This window comes from Astatotilapia calliptera, chromosome 20, assembly GCF_964374335.1.
Source record: "Astatotilapia calliptera chromosome 20, fAstCal68.1, whole genome shotgun sequence".
In the NCBI taxonomy this organism is placed as follows: domain Eukaryota; kingdom Metazoa; phylum Chordata; class Actinopteri; order Cichliformes; family Cichlidae; genus Astatotilapia; species Astatotilapia calliptera.
The window spans coordinates 10,297,538-10,316,967 of NC_137441.1; the positions used below are offsets into that span (position 1 = coordinate 10,297,538).

At 37.5% G+C, this 19,430-nt stretch overlaps 1 protein-coding gene across 1 annotated transcript in view; it reads right to left on the bottom strand.

Moving 5' to 3' along the window:
• Positions 1-19,430, bottom strand: part of camta1a (calmodulin binding transcription activator 1a) — a 289,743-nt gene that overhangs the window by 267,949 nt on the left and 2,364 nt on the right. The window contains exon 2 of the mRNA XM_080294705.1: positions 12,937-13,040. Coding sequence (XP_080150831.1) covers positions 12,937-13,040 — 104 coding nt within the window. The remainder of the gene's footprint in view (positions 1-12,936; positions 13,041-19,430) is intronic.

Sequence of the window (19,430 nt, forward strand, 5' to 3'; positions counted from 1 at the left end):
AACATCTCAAAGAGAAAAGGGACTTCACATACTGCCCAGAGGAACAAAAGGGCTCAAGGACTTCCAACGAAAAACGTCTGAATCCTACTGGACCAGGATTCTACAAGGTGCCTGAATGGGCAGCTTTGATAAGAAAAAAACAATGAACTTATAGGGAATAACCTTTACTATTGTGAGTCACTGAAATACAAATATATAATCCAAAAGGTCAGGGTGACCTGTGTAGGAATAATGATACAAAGTAAGATATATTTCAACAGTAGCAGTGAAAATAAAGTAGAGCCTTATACTCCCAAGACTCAGAAAACAGTTATTTATTGTATTTTCAGGTCTGCAGACATGCTTGATGACTATTTGTATTAAATTTGTTTATTTTTTAGTTCACTTTAGTATAAGAGAATTGTGCCATAAAATATCAATATGTTGTTCAGTCCAGTATATTCATTTAAAATAGGATAAATGTGATTTGACAGCACTCTCATATTAAGATCTGAGACTGGACTCATAAACATTTGCAAAGTTAGTCAACATGGCCTTTGGATGAAATAGCCAGATTTTAGACAGGAGCAAATAGCAGCTGTCTATTCACAGTCATGTCAGCCTGCCAAATGCTCAGATTTCTTGTCTGTTAATTCTATAAATGCCTCACATGCAATAGGAGATCTAAAAATAAAAATTTAGATAGACAATGTCTAGTGCCATTAAACAGGTTTCTTCAGAACTGCAAGCATCAGCGTAACACCCCTTCTGTTTAAGCAAAAAATAATAATTATTAAGACATATAATGATTTATACATGCTTACATTTTAAAGTCGTCCCTGCTGCTTACAAACAAAGTTAATGATAGCCCTAGTTCTAGTTCTCCTTTGACAATGAGCAAGGGTTTAATCAGATGAAGGACTATTGTAGTAGGGTATAGAGGCATAGTCATGCCTGGAGCTGTCCATCAGATAGAAAAGGGCATGATGGGCTTGGATCCAAACCGGCCCACAGAGAATCCCATCCTGCTGTTGTTGCTGGCTCCTTATTCTCAAGGACCTTTAGAGATCAAAGACCAACACACAACAAGAGAGACAGCAAGAGAGAGACGGAGATAGAAAGAGATGGACCAAAAAGTGAGCAGGGTAAGCCGGAAGGATGCCATGAATCGGAAGAACCCATGTGGCCTTCTACTGATTACCCAAACACCCGGCCTCCTACTGAGTCCAAAGAACAATCAAAGGGATTTCCTGGAGAACGTCTGTGAAACATACACTCTGAGTCAGGGCAGCCTCCTCGTTCCGGTGCCAGATGAAGTATCTTCCGACCTCAGTTCCATCTGAACATGTTACATTTTGTTGTGTGGAAATGATGTGCTCCTTTGATACTCTAAAAAAAGATCCTCTTTCCTCTGAGGAATAGCTGAAGTAGCCTCTCTCTCTGCGTTCACTCTCTCAACGAAAATAAAAAGATACATGGTGTGCTTCTGCCGGCCAGCACTGTTGTTTAACCTTGGTGAAATACAAAATGGGACAAGCAATAGAGCTGAACAAATACTGCGCTACATGAAGCGTTACGAAACAACTTAGAACATCTAAAAATGGACAACAAAAATATAACTGAAAGGGCAAGCCTTCCAAATGCGAGCTCAACTAAACCTCAGCCCAGCAAAGGCACAATTTTACTGGAGATTTCCACAAGGAGTTAGTGTTTGTTCAGACGAATGTGCTCCATCAGAGAGATTCTGGTGAGCTTAAAATGTATAAACAGTGCTGTCACAATAAAAGATGTATAAAATACCAAGAATATTATAAAACTGAAATAAATATAGTATCTAGATAAGTTTAGTAATTAGCTATATTAATTATATAATTAAGCCTTGAAAAACTTTTGCAGAACTGGTGAGAGGTCATCTCAAGAACTTGCTCATGAATTTATGGAGTTGTATAGCAAACACACTCAGAAAGTCTGGTTCAGTTCAATAATAATATTATGCATAACTACCATTAATTTGAATAATATTTGATTTGAATTGTTTTTGCAGACGATGTTTCAGTAGATTGATGCTCTATCAAAGCATGACTGAGTTATAAAACAACGTCTGGTTAAGTCTGCATTTTAACAATTGGCTCCTATAGTTTGTGATAAAATGAGGTGTCTGAACTAGGAAAATGAGAAATAGGTGTGAAAATTTATTAAAACATGTAAATATAAAAGGAAGTAAGTGAGGCAAAAATAGTGGTTGTACATTTCTAACTAACTTGAAAGTCAGTACTTGATAGGACCACCTTTAATCTTTAACAGAGCCTGAACTCTGTGAGGCAAGTTTTATTCTCTTCAAGTAGTCTTAAGGAATAGTTCTCCAGGCTTCTTGAAGAATATTGAAAGCTCTTCTTTGGATGTTGACTGCCTTTTGTTCCATTCTCTGTCAAGATGATCTCACACTGCTGTTGGGGGGAGGCAAAGCCATGACTGATATATTCCACTGTGTGCTTTTCTACCCTGGTACGGTTTCAAGAGTGTGTTTGGGACCATTGTCATGCTGAAAAATTAAGCTGTTGCCAATCAGATGGTATTGTATTATGGTTCGAAATCTGACTTTTCTGCACTCCCAATCCCATCAATTCTCACAAGATTACACTGCTGTTGGAAGTACAGACACAAACCATGACAGAGCCTCCACCATGTTTTACAGACGGCTATAGACACTCACTGTCGGACCTCTCTCCTAGCCTCTTCAGTACACCTGGCAACAATATGATATGACCTTCTACCACTGATTTTAAGGCCAGTTCTTGTGTAATTTGACACCTCAGCCTTTTCTCCTAGTTTCCCTTCCTTAAGAAAGGCTTCTTGACAGAAACCCTTCCACTGAGACCATTTCTGACGAGCGAACAGTATATCAACTGAAGTGTAAGCTTTCTCAGTTTTTTTTTTAAGAATACAGTATACACTATGCCAAGACATGTCAAGTTTTCAGCTAATAGCTCTTTGGGAATCACCTTATTGGGGCAAAAATACTATTTTATGCCTGCCAAACTGTGCTTGCATGGGCTTTTTTTTAATTCAACAAATTCAGCTTGCCTGTGTAGACACAACACTGGCTCATTCCTTTAGTATGGTGCCATTTTTATGCTTGAATAATTCATACGTCAGTGTTAAGTGTTAATTTTTTTTAAAGGATTCTTCTGGAAATGGTTAGGTTTGAGGACTGGACTGAAAATGAAACAAATGAATGGATGAAAAAGCAGCCAATGTCCAAAGAAAACAACTTCAAAAGATTGCTCAAGACTAGAAAAATTACAACAAAGTGCTGCTTCTTGGAAGAAATACAAAGAAATGAGTGATGATTTAAGACTTTTGCACAGAACTATACATCAAATGTTAAAAGCTCTAGAAAAACTAGGTTGTGTGGTGTCAAAACAGAAAGTATTCTAAGTGTGGCCTAGTTTAAATAAAGCAAACTTTACTTGAATGATCATCCGCACTTGTACTTACAGTATGCACAGTTAGAACATATGGTAGATCTAGCAATCCACACGGGGAGCACAATGTGTGTTTGATACAGAGTAGATTTACACATCTCAGCAAACTTAAATGTGTGATGTCAGTGTTTACATACACATGCTAGAATTATAGGTGCCACTTTAATCACAGTAAGAGCCTCTTTTGGAGCAAAGCTGCTTCTTTCTGCTCTGGCAGCACTATGTGTAAAGAGATGTTTGACTAATCAGGTTGCTTGTAAGTACAGAAAAAAATACGACTTGAAAAGAGACAGTAGGGGAGTGAAAATCATCTATTATTCTGAAATGAATGTGAAAACATATGCATGTCTCTCATTAGTTTTTATGAGAGCATGAATTCGTGGAGAAGCTTTTACTTGAATAACCAGTCAGCCAGTCTGGGTAAGTACAGTTTTCAGTTGTATCTTATTTAAATGTACCACCACTGCCACCTTATTGTCATGGTTAGGTACGAGGACTGGACTAAAAATGAAACAAATGAATGAATGAAAAAGCGGCCAAAGTCCAGAAAAAAAGAGTTGTTTGGTCTATTGTTCAGTTGCTCATATTGTTATTGTCTTATAGTCTGAGGCTGAAGTAGAAAACCTTATTCTCTATAACCTGCGATACAAAAAAGATCAAACCGTGTCTTGGTCTTGTTTTCTTAGACTCTAATGTCAGCATGTATTGTACTTAATTGTTCAGGCGGTGGTCCCAAAGCATCAAGTACACACACTGAACAATATTGCACTGGTCATGAACAATACTTTATCTGAAGCACTATGCATTATTCAAAACACAGTCATTTCATAGCGGACACTAGCAGCAGCGGCCTTCTTGTATGCAGCAATCTCCTGACACACTTCTCAAAGGATGTTAAACCACATTTTTTGTATTCCACAGAGTACCAATGGTAAGAGTAAAGCTGGCATTAATTTTGTTTGCCGTCTCCTTCCATACATCTTATTTATCTACTCTTGTCAATGTGTTACCAAATGTCCCTTTCATTACTTGTTTTCTCTGATGTACTCGCTTTGTGAGCAGCAGCGTTTTCTTCAAGCTCCACTTGAGTCTAGGTTTTCTTTTTGTTTCCATTTTGGCCAAATCCCTGTTATTTCTCCCCAATTTAAATAGCAAGCAGCTGCTTGTTGTTAATTTCATATCAGTTAATTGGTGCTGGAGATATTTGAAATCAGGGAAATTATGTTGTTTTCATACAATATCTTTTTTCTGAATATATATCTGAGAAATGTAACGAAACATTGTTCCTTTAATTGGTTACAGCTTCTAAATTCTAAAGAAAAGACAAGATACTTGCCTACAGTCTATGTAAATAAAACTTTTTAGACTCCACTGAATCACCTTCCCAATCATTCACAGTATGGGCAACCTCCTTATCTGCTGATGAGCATAGACATGTTCAATAACCCTGCGGCCACAGTGGAAAAATGTATTATTCAGTTATGCTTATTATTCAGATTCAGTAACAAAAACATACACTCAAAAAGTTCCAAGAATAAATGTTTAGATTACAGAAAATATCATGATATTGAATATAATAATACAATGCAATTCCAGTCATGGCTGCCAGGTAGGTAGGTGAACATCTACTGTATATAGAACAATATAACAGTTTATTGAAGCATAGATGTGCACATCAAATGCAGAACTCATTTTCCTTTATCTAGTAAATAAAGTTAAACTCCATTACAAAACGGTTCTGCACAGAAAAATCCTGACCAAGCAATTCGGAGAGAAAGGTAGAAATCTTTCTGTCTATGCCTGAATAGCTTTGCAGCTCAGTGAACACATGAGGGAAAAGGGAAAGAGACAGAAGATAAGAGTAAAGGAGGGAAACCAGAGGAAGAGAGAAATAGAAAGAAATCGAAGACACAAGCTGGGTTCAATTTAGAGGCTTCCCACAGGAGGTGGAGTGACCTGTATCTGCTACAATAGAGGTCATGCAATTTTGAGTGGATACCCCTGTCTTCAGAGGATACTGAGGACCCCTGCCTTGATGTGCACATCCAGAGGAAAAAGCAAAGGGTTCCTGTAGCATACAGGACCCCCTGGATGACCTGACTGGTGGGTTCCTATTACAACAGCCTCACTACATCGTGGCCTCGCAATTGACACTTCACAGTACGCTACAACACTAGCAATCAGTAAAGCTATCAAGCTCACAGGAAGTTACTATGAAGTCAGCCATCCAAAGAAACTCCACCAGTTCCTTATCTTCCTGTCGTCTACTTTCGCAAGCCAAATGTGATGAAAAAAGCACAGCAAAATATATTATTTAGTAAACTGTAATTGAGTGGAAACTACAGCAGATGAAAGTATAGGATCATTCCACGCCACACACAGACATAAATTATCCTGGGTGTTCCCATTAAAAACCCTTTGAAAAGAAAAGTGAAAAGTTGACACACTGCAGCACAGTGGCTAAATAAATGTGCTCCCCGAGCAGCCGGAATAAACTGCAGAGGCATTTGGCCATCTAAACCTCAACTGAGTAGTTCAATGACGAGCTGATATAAATAAAACTTGAACCTTACTTTAAAAAGATTCTCACCTAGACACGCTGACATGTTATCGGTACCTCTCACTGGGAAAAAAAAACAAAACATAACATTGGATCTAACCCAGAAAGTAGAATCAAAGATAAGAAAGGCAACAACAAACAAACAGATAGATGGAAAAGCATGACCTTTAATTTTCACTGATTGCCCCAGAGAAGCTAATGAACATTTCTGTAAACATTTGCAATTGGTGGGAGTCATTTTAATTACTCTCCACAGAGAAAGCCTTGCATGGCAAGGAGCTCAAATAAAAATAAACATTTAATCAAGCGTAACCTTGTGTTCTATTAGGTGAGCGGCCATAGAAAACACTGACGGCCGAGGTCAGGTCTGTGTAATGGTTGAAATGTATCAGAACCAGGAATGAAGAATGAAATAACTCTTAACCAGATCACTCTAATACAAATAAGTCTATTTCATAACAGAAAGCTTTCATTCACACAGCGTTCAAAGAGGCTGGGATATTCTGAAAGGGATGCTCAAGCCTTTTAACATGTTTTTTTAAGTTCAAATCTGAGGCTTGTAGTAAAATCTCAATTTATTTTGTTTTGTTTGGCTGAGCTAGTATTGAAAACAGTAGTTATAACTTCAGGTCTGTCTGCTTAATATGTCTACAAAATAATGTTAAACACATGGTGTTTTTCCCTGTAGTGTTTTTGTTAAATCAAGCATCTCATATCATCTAAAATAAAGAGTGCCTTCACTAATGTCAGGAGAAACTGATCTATTCTTACAAAACGTTAAATCATTCTTATTAAAAACGCAGGGAAATCAAGCAAACAATGTTTTCAGCTGTCATCTAGTAACTACACTAATAACAGAACAAGTCGCTTCAAGAGCTGTTTGATTCAGCTCAGCACCATACATTTCCTTTGTAATAAATAATCTGCACAGCACTTTGCTGCTTAGTTTAAAGTTTTTATTGACCAGCTGGACTTGCATCACCTACGGGTGCGATTAGATGGGGACAGCACTTACCACCTGCGCTAACCAATTTCCTGGAGGAAACCCTGCTGCATGCTGGAACACAGCACAGTCAGAGAAGAAGGTGGCCCAAAGGACTTACATTAATAAAAATGCATGAGCAACATTCATTTTTTTTGACCATTTGTTGATGTGAGTGTGGTAAGACTGAACAATAAATGCACGCAAAAACTGCAAAAAGTTGACACGCCTGCACATAGCACAGCAAGTGAAGCCAAAACTTTTGTTTTGGTCATGAACCTGACACCAGCCCACACAAACTAAACTTCCTGAAATTAATTTCGTTTTAGGGCATAACGTTGGAGTGAGAAAGCCACAAAGCTGGGTGGTTGTGGTATTTATTTCCAACCGACTAGGGAAACAAGCATGAAATTATGGAGGGTTTTAAAAGCTAAAATGACCCTTTCGCTGGAAAAGATAACAATAATGCATCTGTGAGATTTAGAGCTATCGCTGTGCTATCCTTTCATATTTTAAATGAAAATATTTTTAAAAAGCACTGAAAAAGAATCATTACAGTTCTCAAAGAACAAATGAATTCATAAAGAATGATTCATTTCCCCTCTGTAATTGTATTCAAGCAAGGGCATTGTTGTGTAAAATCAAAACAGCAGGTTCCAAGATACCACAGTGGCAGGGAGTGGGTTAACAGAAATTATGTTTTAGTCGGAGATAAGGAGTGAGTGATTACACCACACTGCATCCAATTGTGCTTGTCATTATTGTACCTATCTTATAGTGTTACTGACAGTGTATCTGATATCGCAGTTAATTTCATTTATTGTGGTTTGTGATCACTGTTTCCCTGCTTGCTACGCCCGCTGCCCGGTGAGTCCACTAAGTGTTTCTACTGGTTCTCCTGCTCTGTCCTGAGCGGTGGCATATTGCATGTAGGCACCACGCTGCGTTGCTGCTGGCAGCGGCGTGAGGCAGAGAGGATTATTCCTGACGACAGGGGCATTAAATGTGTAGCAGGCCGGTGGAGGCCTGAGCTGATGCTCTCTTGTCTGTTTTGGTTCAGCACCAGTTCAGAAGCAGTCCCCTCTAAGCTGAAAGGAAGCTCATAGTACTCAGAGCGTTGTGCCGTTCATTAAAGGCTAAGGGTGTCACACCAGCTTAGGCCCAGTGTCCTCCCTCAACCAAGTCTTCATGCCGTACTCCTCTGCCTCGTCTTTTCAACGTGGAGTGACAAGGAATATAGTCACTCTCTCTACAATTGTCAAATTTATTCTGTTTATCAATGCTTCATAATGTCACACTTGAACTACTTATTAAAAGTCAGAATCTCTCCAAGGAGGCTAACACTGAGAGATCTAATCCAACGTGTTTTGGTGTAGAAAATATTACTCACTCTTGTCTTTAAGACTCCAATAGCACATCATAAATGTTGCCATTTAGACCAAAAAGTCCAACAGTATAGCAGAAAAGTCAATCCTAAATAAAATCAGCTCCTTTCTTTTACTGGTAGCTCCCCAATGGACACTTGCTTTGAATCCTATAATGATATACAGCCTGATTCAGAAGTCTAAAGTGAACCTAAAAAAACCCCCAAAAAGTCCATCTGGGAAATAGCCCTGGTAAAATAGCAATTCTCCAACACAACTCAAGTACTGAAACCTCCATGCCGGCATAACCAAACATCAGGCTCACTCTGTTTGATCTTGAAAAGGATATAAGCCTAAAGCCCTTCCTGTGGAAGATGTCCTTCTTTAAAAAGATTCTAATCTCAACAGAAATGTCTAGCAAAATAGGGGTCATTGTGCCAGAGCAGCAAACCAGACAATAGCAGCTGGCTGTAGACCTGAGATGAATTCTATGAAGATTCGCTCCTCTGTCTAACCCGAGAGCCTCAAAAAGCAGTTGCTCAAATAAAGTAAGTATAGACTCATTGGGAGTCTTTCTGTTTTCTTTTGCAACTTGCTCACTATAAAGTGTGCTAAGATCTTGAATCATTTTTGACAGATGAGAAATCACAGAAATGTCACTGATTATTGCAACACAAGAAAGTGTTACTTCAATCACAACCTCCTTTTCCATTTCTTTCAGTAAAAACATGTTTTTCTCTTGAGCAGCCAGGTACTTCTTTCCCATTGATAATTTAAAGGCTGATAGCATATCTGTACCTTGCACGCTACTCGTGATTTACTGACAAGGGTACCATTCAACCTTCTAAACTTCCATCCTCTGCCTTGAATTTTGATTCGATTGGTTTATCTAATTTTCCAGTAAATGCTTGAAATGAATTCCTGCACACCTTCTTCTCATGAAAATACACAAGGGAATCATGAGAATGATAGAAATGAATAGTTCTACATTAGCTTCACTTCACCTCACTGGCAACACCACAGCCCCGACTCATTCTCTTTTCAGATTAAAGTTTTCAACCAGCAAGTTGTATCCTCATTCACTTTCACAAAAAAAAAAGAAAAGAGATGTGTGAAGTGAGCTTCTGAAACAGAGTGAAACAGAACAATCCTAGACTTAAACAACAGCAAAACATATGACTCTAATGAGATGTGGGCTGCAAGAAGGATAAGCAACCAATTTCTTTATAAAAATTCCTTTTTATGTTAGGTGCAACTTATAAGTAGTTATTAAGACATGTTAGGAATGGAAATAAATCAAAATCAGAGGTTCACCAGATGTTTGGATGTGCATAAATAAGAGACACGATTAATGTACTACAAAATGCTAAATAAATTATGTTATGCAAATTACAGCTGATGTGATTTAATAGCAAATTACATGATTTATATCAAATTAATGTTCTGTGTTGTTATAAAAGCAGAACAAAAAATCCACATTTCTTTAATCTCATTATTTAGACAGTGGACAAAACAATCCAAAGTTGTCCATGTAATTCTATGATAAAACAACAAAAACCCTAAAAATCTGGAAACAGATGAATCTTTGCACACATTTTATTAGCTTACATAAAAATCTCTAATCGTTTGTTTGCAAACTCGAAACAATCAGGAGCTGAACAACTGAAATTGGCACACAGGTGCAGCTAAGTTCCCTGCAGGTTCTTATCTATAGCAGATATTATAACATCACCATGTTGTCAAAGAACCGAACATCAATGGGTCAAAATGACCTATTTGTAGCATTTACACCTAAAGCACCTACAGCATTATATCATATCCCATATCATGGGAACACCCATAGTTTCACAATAATAACATTTAAATTATACCACAAAACTTGATTTAAGCATTATATATATTATATTATAATTATAATATATACTCATAAACACCTAACAACAGACTAAAATCCCAAAACTAGGATGTTTATTTATTAGTGCATTTAAATGAATTTAAATATCTTGTTTTGTCCATTTTCAACTATCTAAACTTATCCATGTAATTATAGCATAAAACAAGAACCCTAAAAGTCAAGGAACAAGAAGGTTTTTTGCTTAAAAATGACATACACATCCAAGTTATCCATCCATGTTAAACTACAGCTATAGTGGGCTATAGCTATAACCCACTATAGCTGTAGTTTTCCCACAAGAGGCCAAACTTTCCAGCCTAAAGAGCGCTATGAAAGAAAAATAACTGTGGGGTACGTTGCACAATAATGGCTCAAATGAACATTAGAAGCCAAGCTACCAAACTGCTCATATTCCTTAAACATAAAATGTGGGAAATTAGTGCATTAAGCATGCTGAGCCGGTGCCAAAAATATGCACAGAATTGATGAGGTGTCACTTTCACTAAGAGTCACACAATTGCACCGACAAGAGCCTCTCTGATCCCTCCCTTCCTGCCTGTCTGCCACCAGTGAGGTCCAAACACTCTGATTTGCATGGTCTGCACAATAAAGAAATGTCCTTGATTTAAGGAAAGGTTGCCTTGCTCTTTTCAGCCCTGGAAAACACTATTGGCATGCATACCATAACACCAAGAGAACCATCTTTTTTTGCTAATTTCTTTTTTCCCCCCACAATTTTCTATCATCCTGCCAAGAATCCACGGAGGAATATGCAGGCCAGTAACACAACATGGTCCTTTTTCTCTCAAATATGTCTGTTATGATTTAATTTGGTAATAAATGACAAGACATGCTAACAATTGTGGCCAACAGCGTTCATGAGCAAATGCTTAGACTTACACTTTGAGATCAATTTCAAAGCCATGTTAATTAATTTAGAATGCTTACAGCACAATGCAGGTCAAACAGGGCAAACAAGTTACAACACCAGCCAATTAGAAACACACACACATTGTACGTTTTTTATAACTACAGCTGGGCTATTGAGAAAGATATGATAGAGAACTTAATGAAGACTGGAAGAGAGGTGTAAGAAAAGTCACGAGTATGGAAGTGATGAGTACAAGGATAGATGCTTTGGTCTTACTGTATTAATCAGCGCCGTAAGATATCTTAATACCCTCATAAGTGTTTTCTGAAAAGACTGACTACACAAAGTCACTGTGAAATAATATTTAATTGTATGTTACTGACAGATTGTCTTTTTGAATATCCTTTTTCTAAGAAACGGGCCTGTCTGGTACCTTATCATCTGGTTGTTTTTCAGTCAATTAACTTTCATCATTGCAGATGACTGTATTTATGTGGTCACAATTTGTTAATCAAGAGCATGGATGGTTGATTTTTGCATATTGGTTTTAAGATTTGTCATGGAGTGTATTTAAATCTAATTGCTACCAGTTATTCTCTGTAAAGAAGAAAGTTTTTCATGTATCAATAGTGAAAATGAAAGCGATAAATTCATCAACGTATCCCCTGAGAAAGAAAGCAGGCTGACAAATGAAGCAACACGAGTCCCTGCTAGGGACTTGTGTAGACGTTGGTCTGCGCTCTAAAATACTGCCATAGAGCAAATCAATTACGCTGTGGATAATGGATCATAAAGATTGCTGAAAATTACATTTATTATTGTTTTCAACATTTTAGCATGCTTTATTTTTTTAATTTGGGATGTGTCTACATGGGTCTGGATCTGGAAAAAAAGTCTTGTGGTAAACACTGATTACTTTCCAGAGAGACTTCAAATTCCTGTATAAATGATATTTTTTTTAATGTCTAGCACCATAAATAAATGATGACCAAAAACTGTCTGATCTCTTGGTAAAGGATAAGGAAAACAAAGGCCATCTCTAACATCTTAAAAAGCAAAACATTTATATGGGAAAAAAGTACAATGTGGTATGTCATCCTTACCTAATGTGATGCAAACATGAAACACTTTCATTCTGCCAGTGCAAAACACTATTTACGTGTTCGCTGCTTGCTGAACTCGCTGGGTGAAGTTTTGTGAATAAAACTTACAAGTGACATTAACAAACAGGGTTTTCATGCACGACGAGCGCTGCCAAATCTCTAGTAAACACAAATTACAGGCTCGGAGACATGTTTCAGTTTAAAAGTGAGGTTAAATAAAAAGAAAATCCACTGCACGACATGCTGCAACAGAAACCAGTGAATTATCTTTGTTGGCAATAGTACATCTAAAAAAATATCACAGGAAACTGTGTGTCAATATAAGATGAAGATGGACTTTAAATTTCAAATATAGTTATTAATGCAAATACAAATTCTTGCAAAGTAATGATACATGCTGAAACAGGTGTAATGTGAAGTGGGAGCACAAGAGCTAGAAATAAACCCTAATAGGTACATTTAAAAATCACACTTTCACTGTCTTCATATGTCATATTTAAGCATGTAACGTATACCAGCATTGTTCAGTGTATTTTGGTGTAAAAGTGAACATCACAGGTAGCAGTTGTTATTTCAGAGAGATTTCATATGATTTATATGTCTGAAAAGGGCCCGAGAGAACAGTGTCTTATGTACGGCTATCTTTGAAGAGAGATGGATTTAGTGGAAAGAGGTATGATTAGCAATGCTGTCCGTACCTCATTAGTGTTCCACCGGTGTCTCTCCTTTGGCAGCGACGTGCATTTTGGTAGACATTCAAGCAGCTTCTTGGGCAGGTATATTTTCAAATGTCCATGTTCATCTACAAAAAGAGCATGATAAAAAAGAATATTTAGCACAAGCTCGCCTACCTTATTGACTTGCTCATATCCCTCTTTATCAGTCTGCAAGTCTCTCAGCAGCAAAACGCTGACAGTAAAACAACTATCCCCAACTGAATTAGGAAATTAATCTAAGGATAGAGTATTGCATACATTTTATTTTGTGGTCGACTAAATTATTTTACTGTGAAATGCATTCTATCGGGGGAGCTCACCAGAAATTTTTCAGTGTCAACTTGTAAAGGCTGTATCTATTCATTATTTAAACACAATAAACACCCTTGAGTGATTTCATAGTGTGTGGGGATTTAGGAATCTGTGTGCTGCACAAATAATGTGGTATATTACTCAGGGAAATAATTACAATTACCAGGCCCAATGCTTACATCATAATGTATGTTGTTCAATTTACTTTTCACAATCAGTTCACAAGAATTAGGAAACAGTAGACCCTTTTGCATGGATGCATTCAAATGTTCATTTCATTCCATCGCTGTTTTCTTGCTTAAATATGCAGATAACTTAAGCGTGGACAAATTATATTTGCTTAGGGAGCGAAAAAAACAAAACAGATTAAATTAACAATATCATAAAGAAATCTAATATAAACAGCTATATGTTGGAAATTGTAAATTACATAAAAATAAGAATATTCTAAGCACGGATATTACAAGTGATAACAAGTTTAAACAAAAACAGGAGAAATTGTCAGTGTATCCATTTGTATCAGTAACAATAATATACAATTAGATGGAACAAAATCAGAACAGTCTATGTGGGAAAAGGGAACAGTTCATTTGTGTGGATGGGGATTTGTATAAGGCTGAGAGAATAGTCTACAATCAAGAAAGGGCAAAATAAGAAGTGTCTAGTATCTGTAGCTGCCAGTAAAGTTTGCATTATTCCTGTCCTCTATTCATATAGACTTTAAGCTTCTTCTCTCTTTTTTTCTAATGGATTTAAAGTCTGTTACACTGTAAATCTTGGATGTTGAGCTGTTTAATCCAGGTAATGTCCCAGCATGTGCAAATAAATCTGTTATTCAGTGCTTATGAGTTCAAATTAAATGTAAATACATTCACTAAATGTAATGCAAAATACAGCATTTATCCGTAATGCAATATAGTCTGAAAATATAGAAGAACAAGAAGCAAACATCACAGACTGAGCTGCATTCTTTCACATTTATATAACTGTAGGTTAGGCGTAATGGGCAAGTAAAGGGGGAGACCGGAAAAAAAAGCCTGAATATGAGTGCTGACTATGGATCCCTGGGGTAGCTGATATCAGACAAATAGAGAAAAAGTTCAACCAAAGCAAAACACCACTATAAAGCCAATACAAATAATCCAGTAGTGCACTTCATTATGAGACTATACCAAAAGTGTCTGCAGCCTGCTTGCTGTATATCTCTGAAAGAGTGCAGTGCAACTGCCCAGAAACATCCAAAGAGAAAATTCAACTCAGCTGATCCATAGAGATGGATCCCAAGAATACCATAATCCATAAGGTGGAACGTCATCGCTCCCAAAGGAATGCAAGCATATCTGTGGTATCCGCTATATCCGTCTGTACCTATTATTTTACATGTAGCCTCATGTAGACCCTGTTTTATGTGAGCGTCACAGGTATCTGTAATGATTTTTTTCACCCAATTAAGAATCGCACACAGCATCTGCTCCTAGGTACCACCAGAGTAGTTTCACTGTCAAAACTAGATAACATGCTGCAAGTGAATGATCAGAGGCAGAGACAAAAGATGAAAAGAAGCTGTTTTATGTGGATACTCGTTCTCGGAGCAACAACTTCAAATGTGAGCAAGAAACAGATTTAAAAAAAACACATTAAATCCACACTCTGATACCTCACAGGTCAGTAGAAAGTCTTAACCATCGCCCTTCCTAAAAGATTTGCTGTTTAAAGCTCACATCCGTACATACGAAGAGTCCGTCTCTCCTCAGATTATTCGGGAGTTAATGCTCCCCTCTGGCACACCCTCGTATGACACCATCAACACCAGGCTCAAGTATGTCGAGGATTTCCTCACCGAGAGAGTTGTGATAGAAATCTACTGTAAGAGGATATGTCTGCTCAACCTGCCAGCAGGCTGAAATATTTTGGATGAGAACAGCATTGAGGACCTTGACAGATGTAATAAAATCTCCCACTTGGTTTTAATAATTTCATAACCTTAAAATCACACCGGTCATTGCACAACGTGTTTTCGAGCAAAGCACCTTTGGTTCTACAACTTTGCCAGAGACCACTGAATTATGCAAAAAGCATCTCGGCTCAGTATGCCGCGCACATGAAAAGGGTGACACAACTGCAACATAACTGCTTTCTACTTTGAAAATGCCAGTCTTGTATTTGTCAGCTAACAACCCCCCAAGCGTCAAAGCAACCTATGTAAACCCTGCAAGACTAACAAGGTGTTAACTGGATCTCTCCTAATCCCTTAACCTTACAAGGATGCCTCTGAAATCAGGTTACCACCAAACTGGAGAATGATTAGATTACTAATGTGCTACATGTAAACATTCTGAATGTTAAAAGCATTTCGCCATTTTTATTTTGGTGTTAACAAATCTTAATTTTATACTGAAAAAAGTATACTTTCAATCCTCTGTATTTAATTTTAAATCAATATATCATACATGCAGTGCATTTAGAACAGTTTCCCCGGGACAATGCATTTGAATGAGACACACTCTGTGGGCTTTAACTGCTGACTTTCACTATTTTTCAGTCAGCGTAATGTTTCTGACTGGCCGATTCAGTCAGCTGACCTCAATCCAAGTGAGCATGTGTTACACTTGCTGAAGACCAGACTGAAGGCAAAATGTCCCCAAAACAAGCAAGAAATTAGTATGGCTGCAATACAGACCTGGCAGAGCATCTCCAGGGAATTTGCCAAGTATCTGTTTATGTCTACAGATCGTGGATTTCAGTTATTCATTGACAGCAAAGGATTTGCAACTAAACCTTTAACAGTAGTACTAACTGATCTATGAGAAAAGATATAGGTTAAGCTTTATTAACTTTAATACTAAATCTTCATAATGTCCAAATTAAGCCAGACAGAAAACACAAAGAAATTCTGCTGCTTTTATTTAATATTTGACATTAACATCATTCATTCAGTGGACCGGCGATAATCTTTTTTTTCCTTCCATTTTAATATAAACTGGAGAGAAACTAGGCATTTACTATGGAGGCTATTATTAACACCAGGTACAAAAACGCCAGAGACCTTACAGTACCAAAACATCAGATTATATATAGGGCTATTGTCTCTGGGTTTTGAATGACTGCATTTCTTTGACGAACAGGTTAACTACTGTCATGTTTCAAACAGCGTTCTGTGCTTTTTGCTGTTAAATAAACCATGTTTTTTTAGATGTGGCACTTCCTCAGATGCTCAGTTTTGGCCTTCTCTAATCTGGGAGTCCTTGTCTAACTTGAATGGGGTCTTTTAAAAAACATTTCTTACAAGGCTCTTAAACACACAAAAGTGAACTCTTCATTACTGAGGTTTCCTTTTACAGCACTCTAATAACTCTAAACTCTTTTTGTTCTGTCACCTGCTATTTATCAGAACTTACAATATTTCAGCTACAGTATGTCTTTCTTCCACCGAGCATTTTCACTGATGCAAAGGAGAAACTGTGAGCGTTCCTACAAAGTATTGTTTACTAATTAAAAATCTGTCCATTGCGGAATGTGGAATGGATATCTTGTATATATCCTGTAGTTTGTGTGTGATACAAAAACAGCCCTGAGGGGGCCTAGCAGGTTTAGAGAATATAGACAAGCTCTTCTTAATCAAATTGCCTGATTTGATCAGTGGATAAACAGGAACTTACCCACTAAAATGTGGCTTTGAGAATGTAAATGTAGCTCTTTTTTCTTAACCAGAAGTTGATCAAAGTCTATAAACAACTCTACTTCTTTGCTTTTCCCATGGAACCCCTGTAAGGTTTAATATTTATTTTGGAGTTTAAACAGCAGCCTTAATGACTGCCTGTACATTAGCCAAGAGAAGGATCTACAGAAAACTACTATTTGGTTGTAAAACACTAAAGTGCAAGACAGGCTGATACCAGAGCTTGTTACACGAGAGGATGTGCTGAGCTGAGCTGGCACACTGGAGCCAATTACATTCTAGGTCTTGATGAGTGAGCTCACATACAAAAGGCTAAACGGGGAGAGGAATGCTTTTCAATATAGAGACTAGAGGTCTGCAGCTTTCATGTTGCCACCACAGGCCATGTATGAGCTGAACAGTGGCAGTCTGTGCATGCTGCTGTATAATTTACATCACCCTTTGACGAATGGGTATAAAGATATATATATTTCTCTGTGATGATGTTTGGATTATCGCTGATCCTGGCTGCTAAGCAAACACTTGGGCCAAATTTAAGGGTATCTGTCATGCTAGCTTGCTCCAGCCCCACCCTAGAGATGAGAGCGAGGGTCATGAGACTGGAAAGGCTGACAAAAACAAATCTTTAATCAATATCTGAGCCCTGAACGCAAAACCCTCTCTCTTCCGTCTCTGTCTCAGAGCGCACTGGGAGTGACAGTTTTTCTTTTTAATCTGTGCCCACATTGTGGAGAAATAGCAAGCTAATGTTTTGGCTATAGATCATTCAACAAATCGCTGCTGGTGGTGCATACCCAAAGTAACTTTGAATGCAAACATTTTCCACAACAGTTCAGTGGCTAATATGGCTTATGGATGTGAAGAGGAGTCTAACTGTTCTTTTGTAGTTATACCTAGAACACATGGGAGGTGAATCAGAGAAGAACAAACAGTCCTGTGGATAAATATTTGGCCCTCGTCTCTGTGCAGTAAGAAGTGCTCTGAAACTGAATTAGGTCTATGGCAGTGTCTGTTATCATTATGTTGTTTGACAGCCATCCACTGGGCTGGACCAAAAATTGAAAAAAGACTTTAGCTTAGAAATTAGTGTGGTTAGGCAAATGAGATAAGTTCAGACACATTTCATCAACTGAGGTGACAAAATGTCAAGCGAACAGAGGCAAAAATGTGCTTTTTTATCCACTACAAAGCGCTGTATTCAAAAAACAAATTAGTAGTGCTGTACTGAAAACAAAAAACAACATATGCAAAGAGGTTTTGCCTTGATGCAGACTTCCACATGAAAATTGCAATGATGGTCACATCTTGATCACTTAAACATCCTTGAAGAAATACGTGCATTTATTATGACTTTTTATTAAGTAAAGGGACATTTCTCAAGACTTCCTGAACACCATTTAATGTGTGGTGCTTTCATTTGTTGCATCTTTTGAAACTAGCAGTGATGTTTTTTTCCTAAAGCAGCCAATTTTCCAACTGCTTCTAAAGGAATATAAAAAATTAACTGCATTATGTTTCAGTTTGTAGGTAAGATATCCATGGGCTATGAAAACATAAAAGCACAGGCCTGCTAAAATAGACAGGAAGGAAGAAAAGTATAAGATATATATGCTTTCTATCTGTAGCATGCAGACAAATACTAGAGCACACATGCAGTTAATGCATGCACAGACAGTAAGAAAATTCATGAAATGCGTAGAGAAATGTATAATGTGTTGTATGTCTCATGCAGTAGATATAATGACCAGACATACAGAAGGTGACAGAGTGGACCTACAGCTCACACCATCGGTAGAAACGGGGAACATGTTAGCTTGATGAAAATCCAGACAAAGTGTGTTCAAATGTGAAGCAGAGATGAACTTATGCAGCCAGGGGGAAATGGTCAACTGATAACACGCTGGAAACTAAAACCAATTAATCTAGTTGTGAGATGTGAAAAAAATGAAGAGGAAAGAGAAAAAGTGGGCTTAACCTGCATGAGTCTATGGCCAATGCATTTACTGTAACGGGATATTGGTTTCAGTAGCCTAAAGATGTGTACACATTTCTGTGATCCATCTAATCCCCCAAATCCTTGCGCAAACTATTTTTGGTCAAACGCTGTGATTTCCACATTCATTTAACAATTCTGACAGCTAAAATGGCTTGTTTCTAAAAAAAATTAATCGACTGCTGATCTTTAATTAACTTGATACAGCTTTAAATATATCACACAACAAAAAAACGATTTTCTCAAGTTTCTCTTTTATTTCCACACAGAAAATCTAAATTCACTAATTAAACTGATTTGAAATCTCTAATCTTAACGGGCTTGAAATGTTTCCAAATATTACAAAAACACTATTTAATTCATGCAGACCTTTAATCTATATCACTGATTAGGCTGTACCTAAAAGAAAAAGTGGTTGCTCTTGTCCAGTAGTGAACCAAACACTTGATTAGACGAGAGTCTATAGCCAAGCACTTGTGGGACATCCTGAGC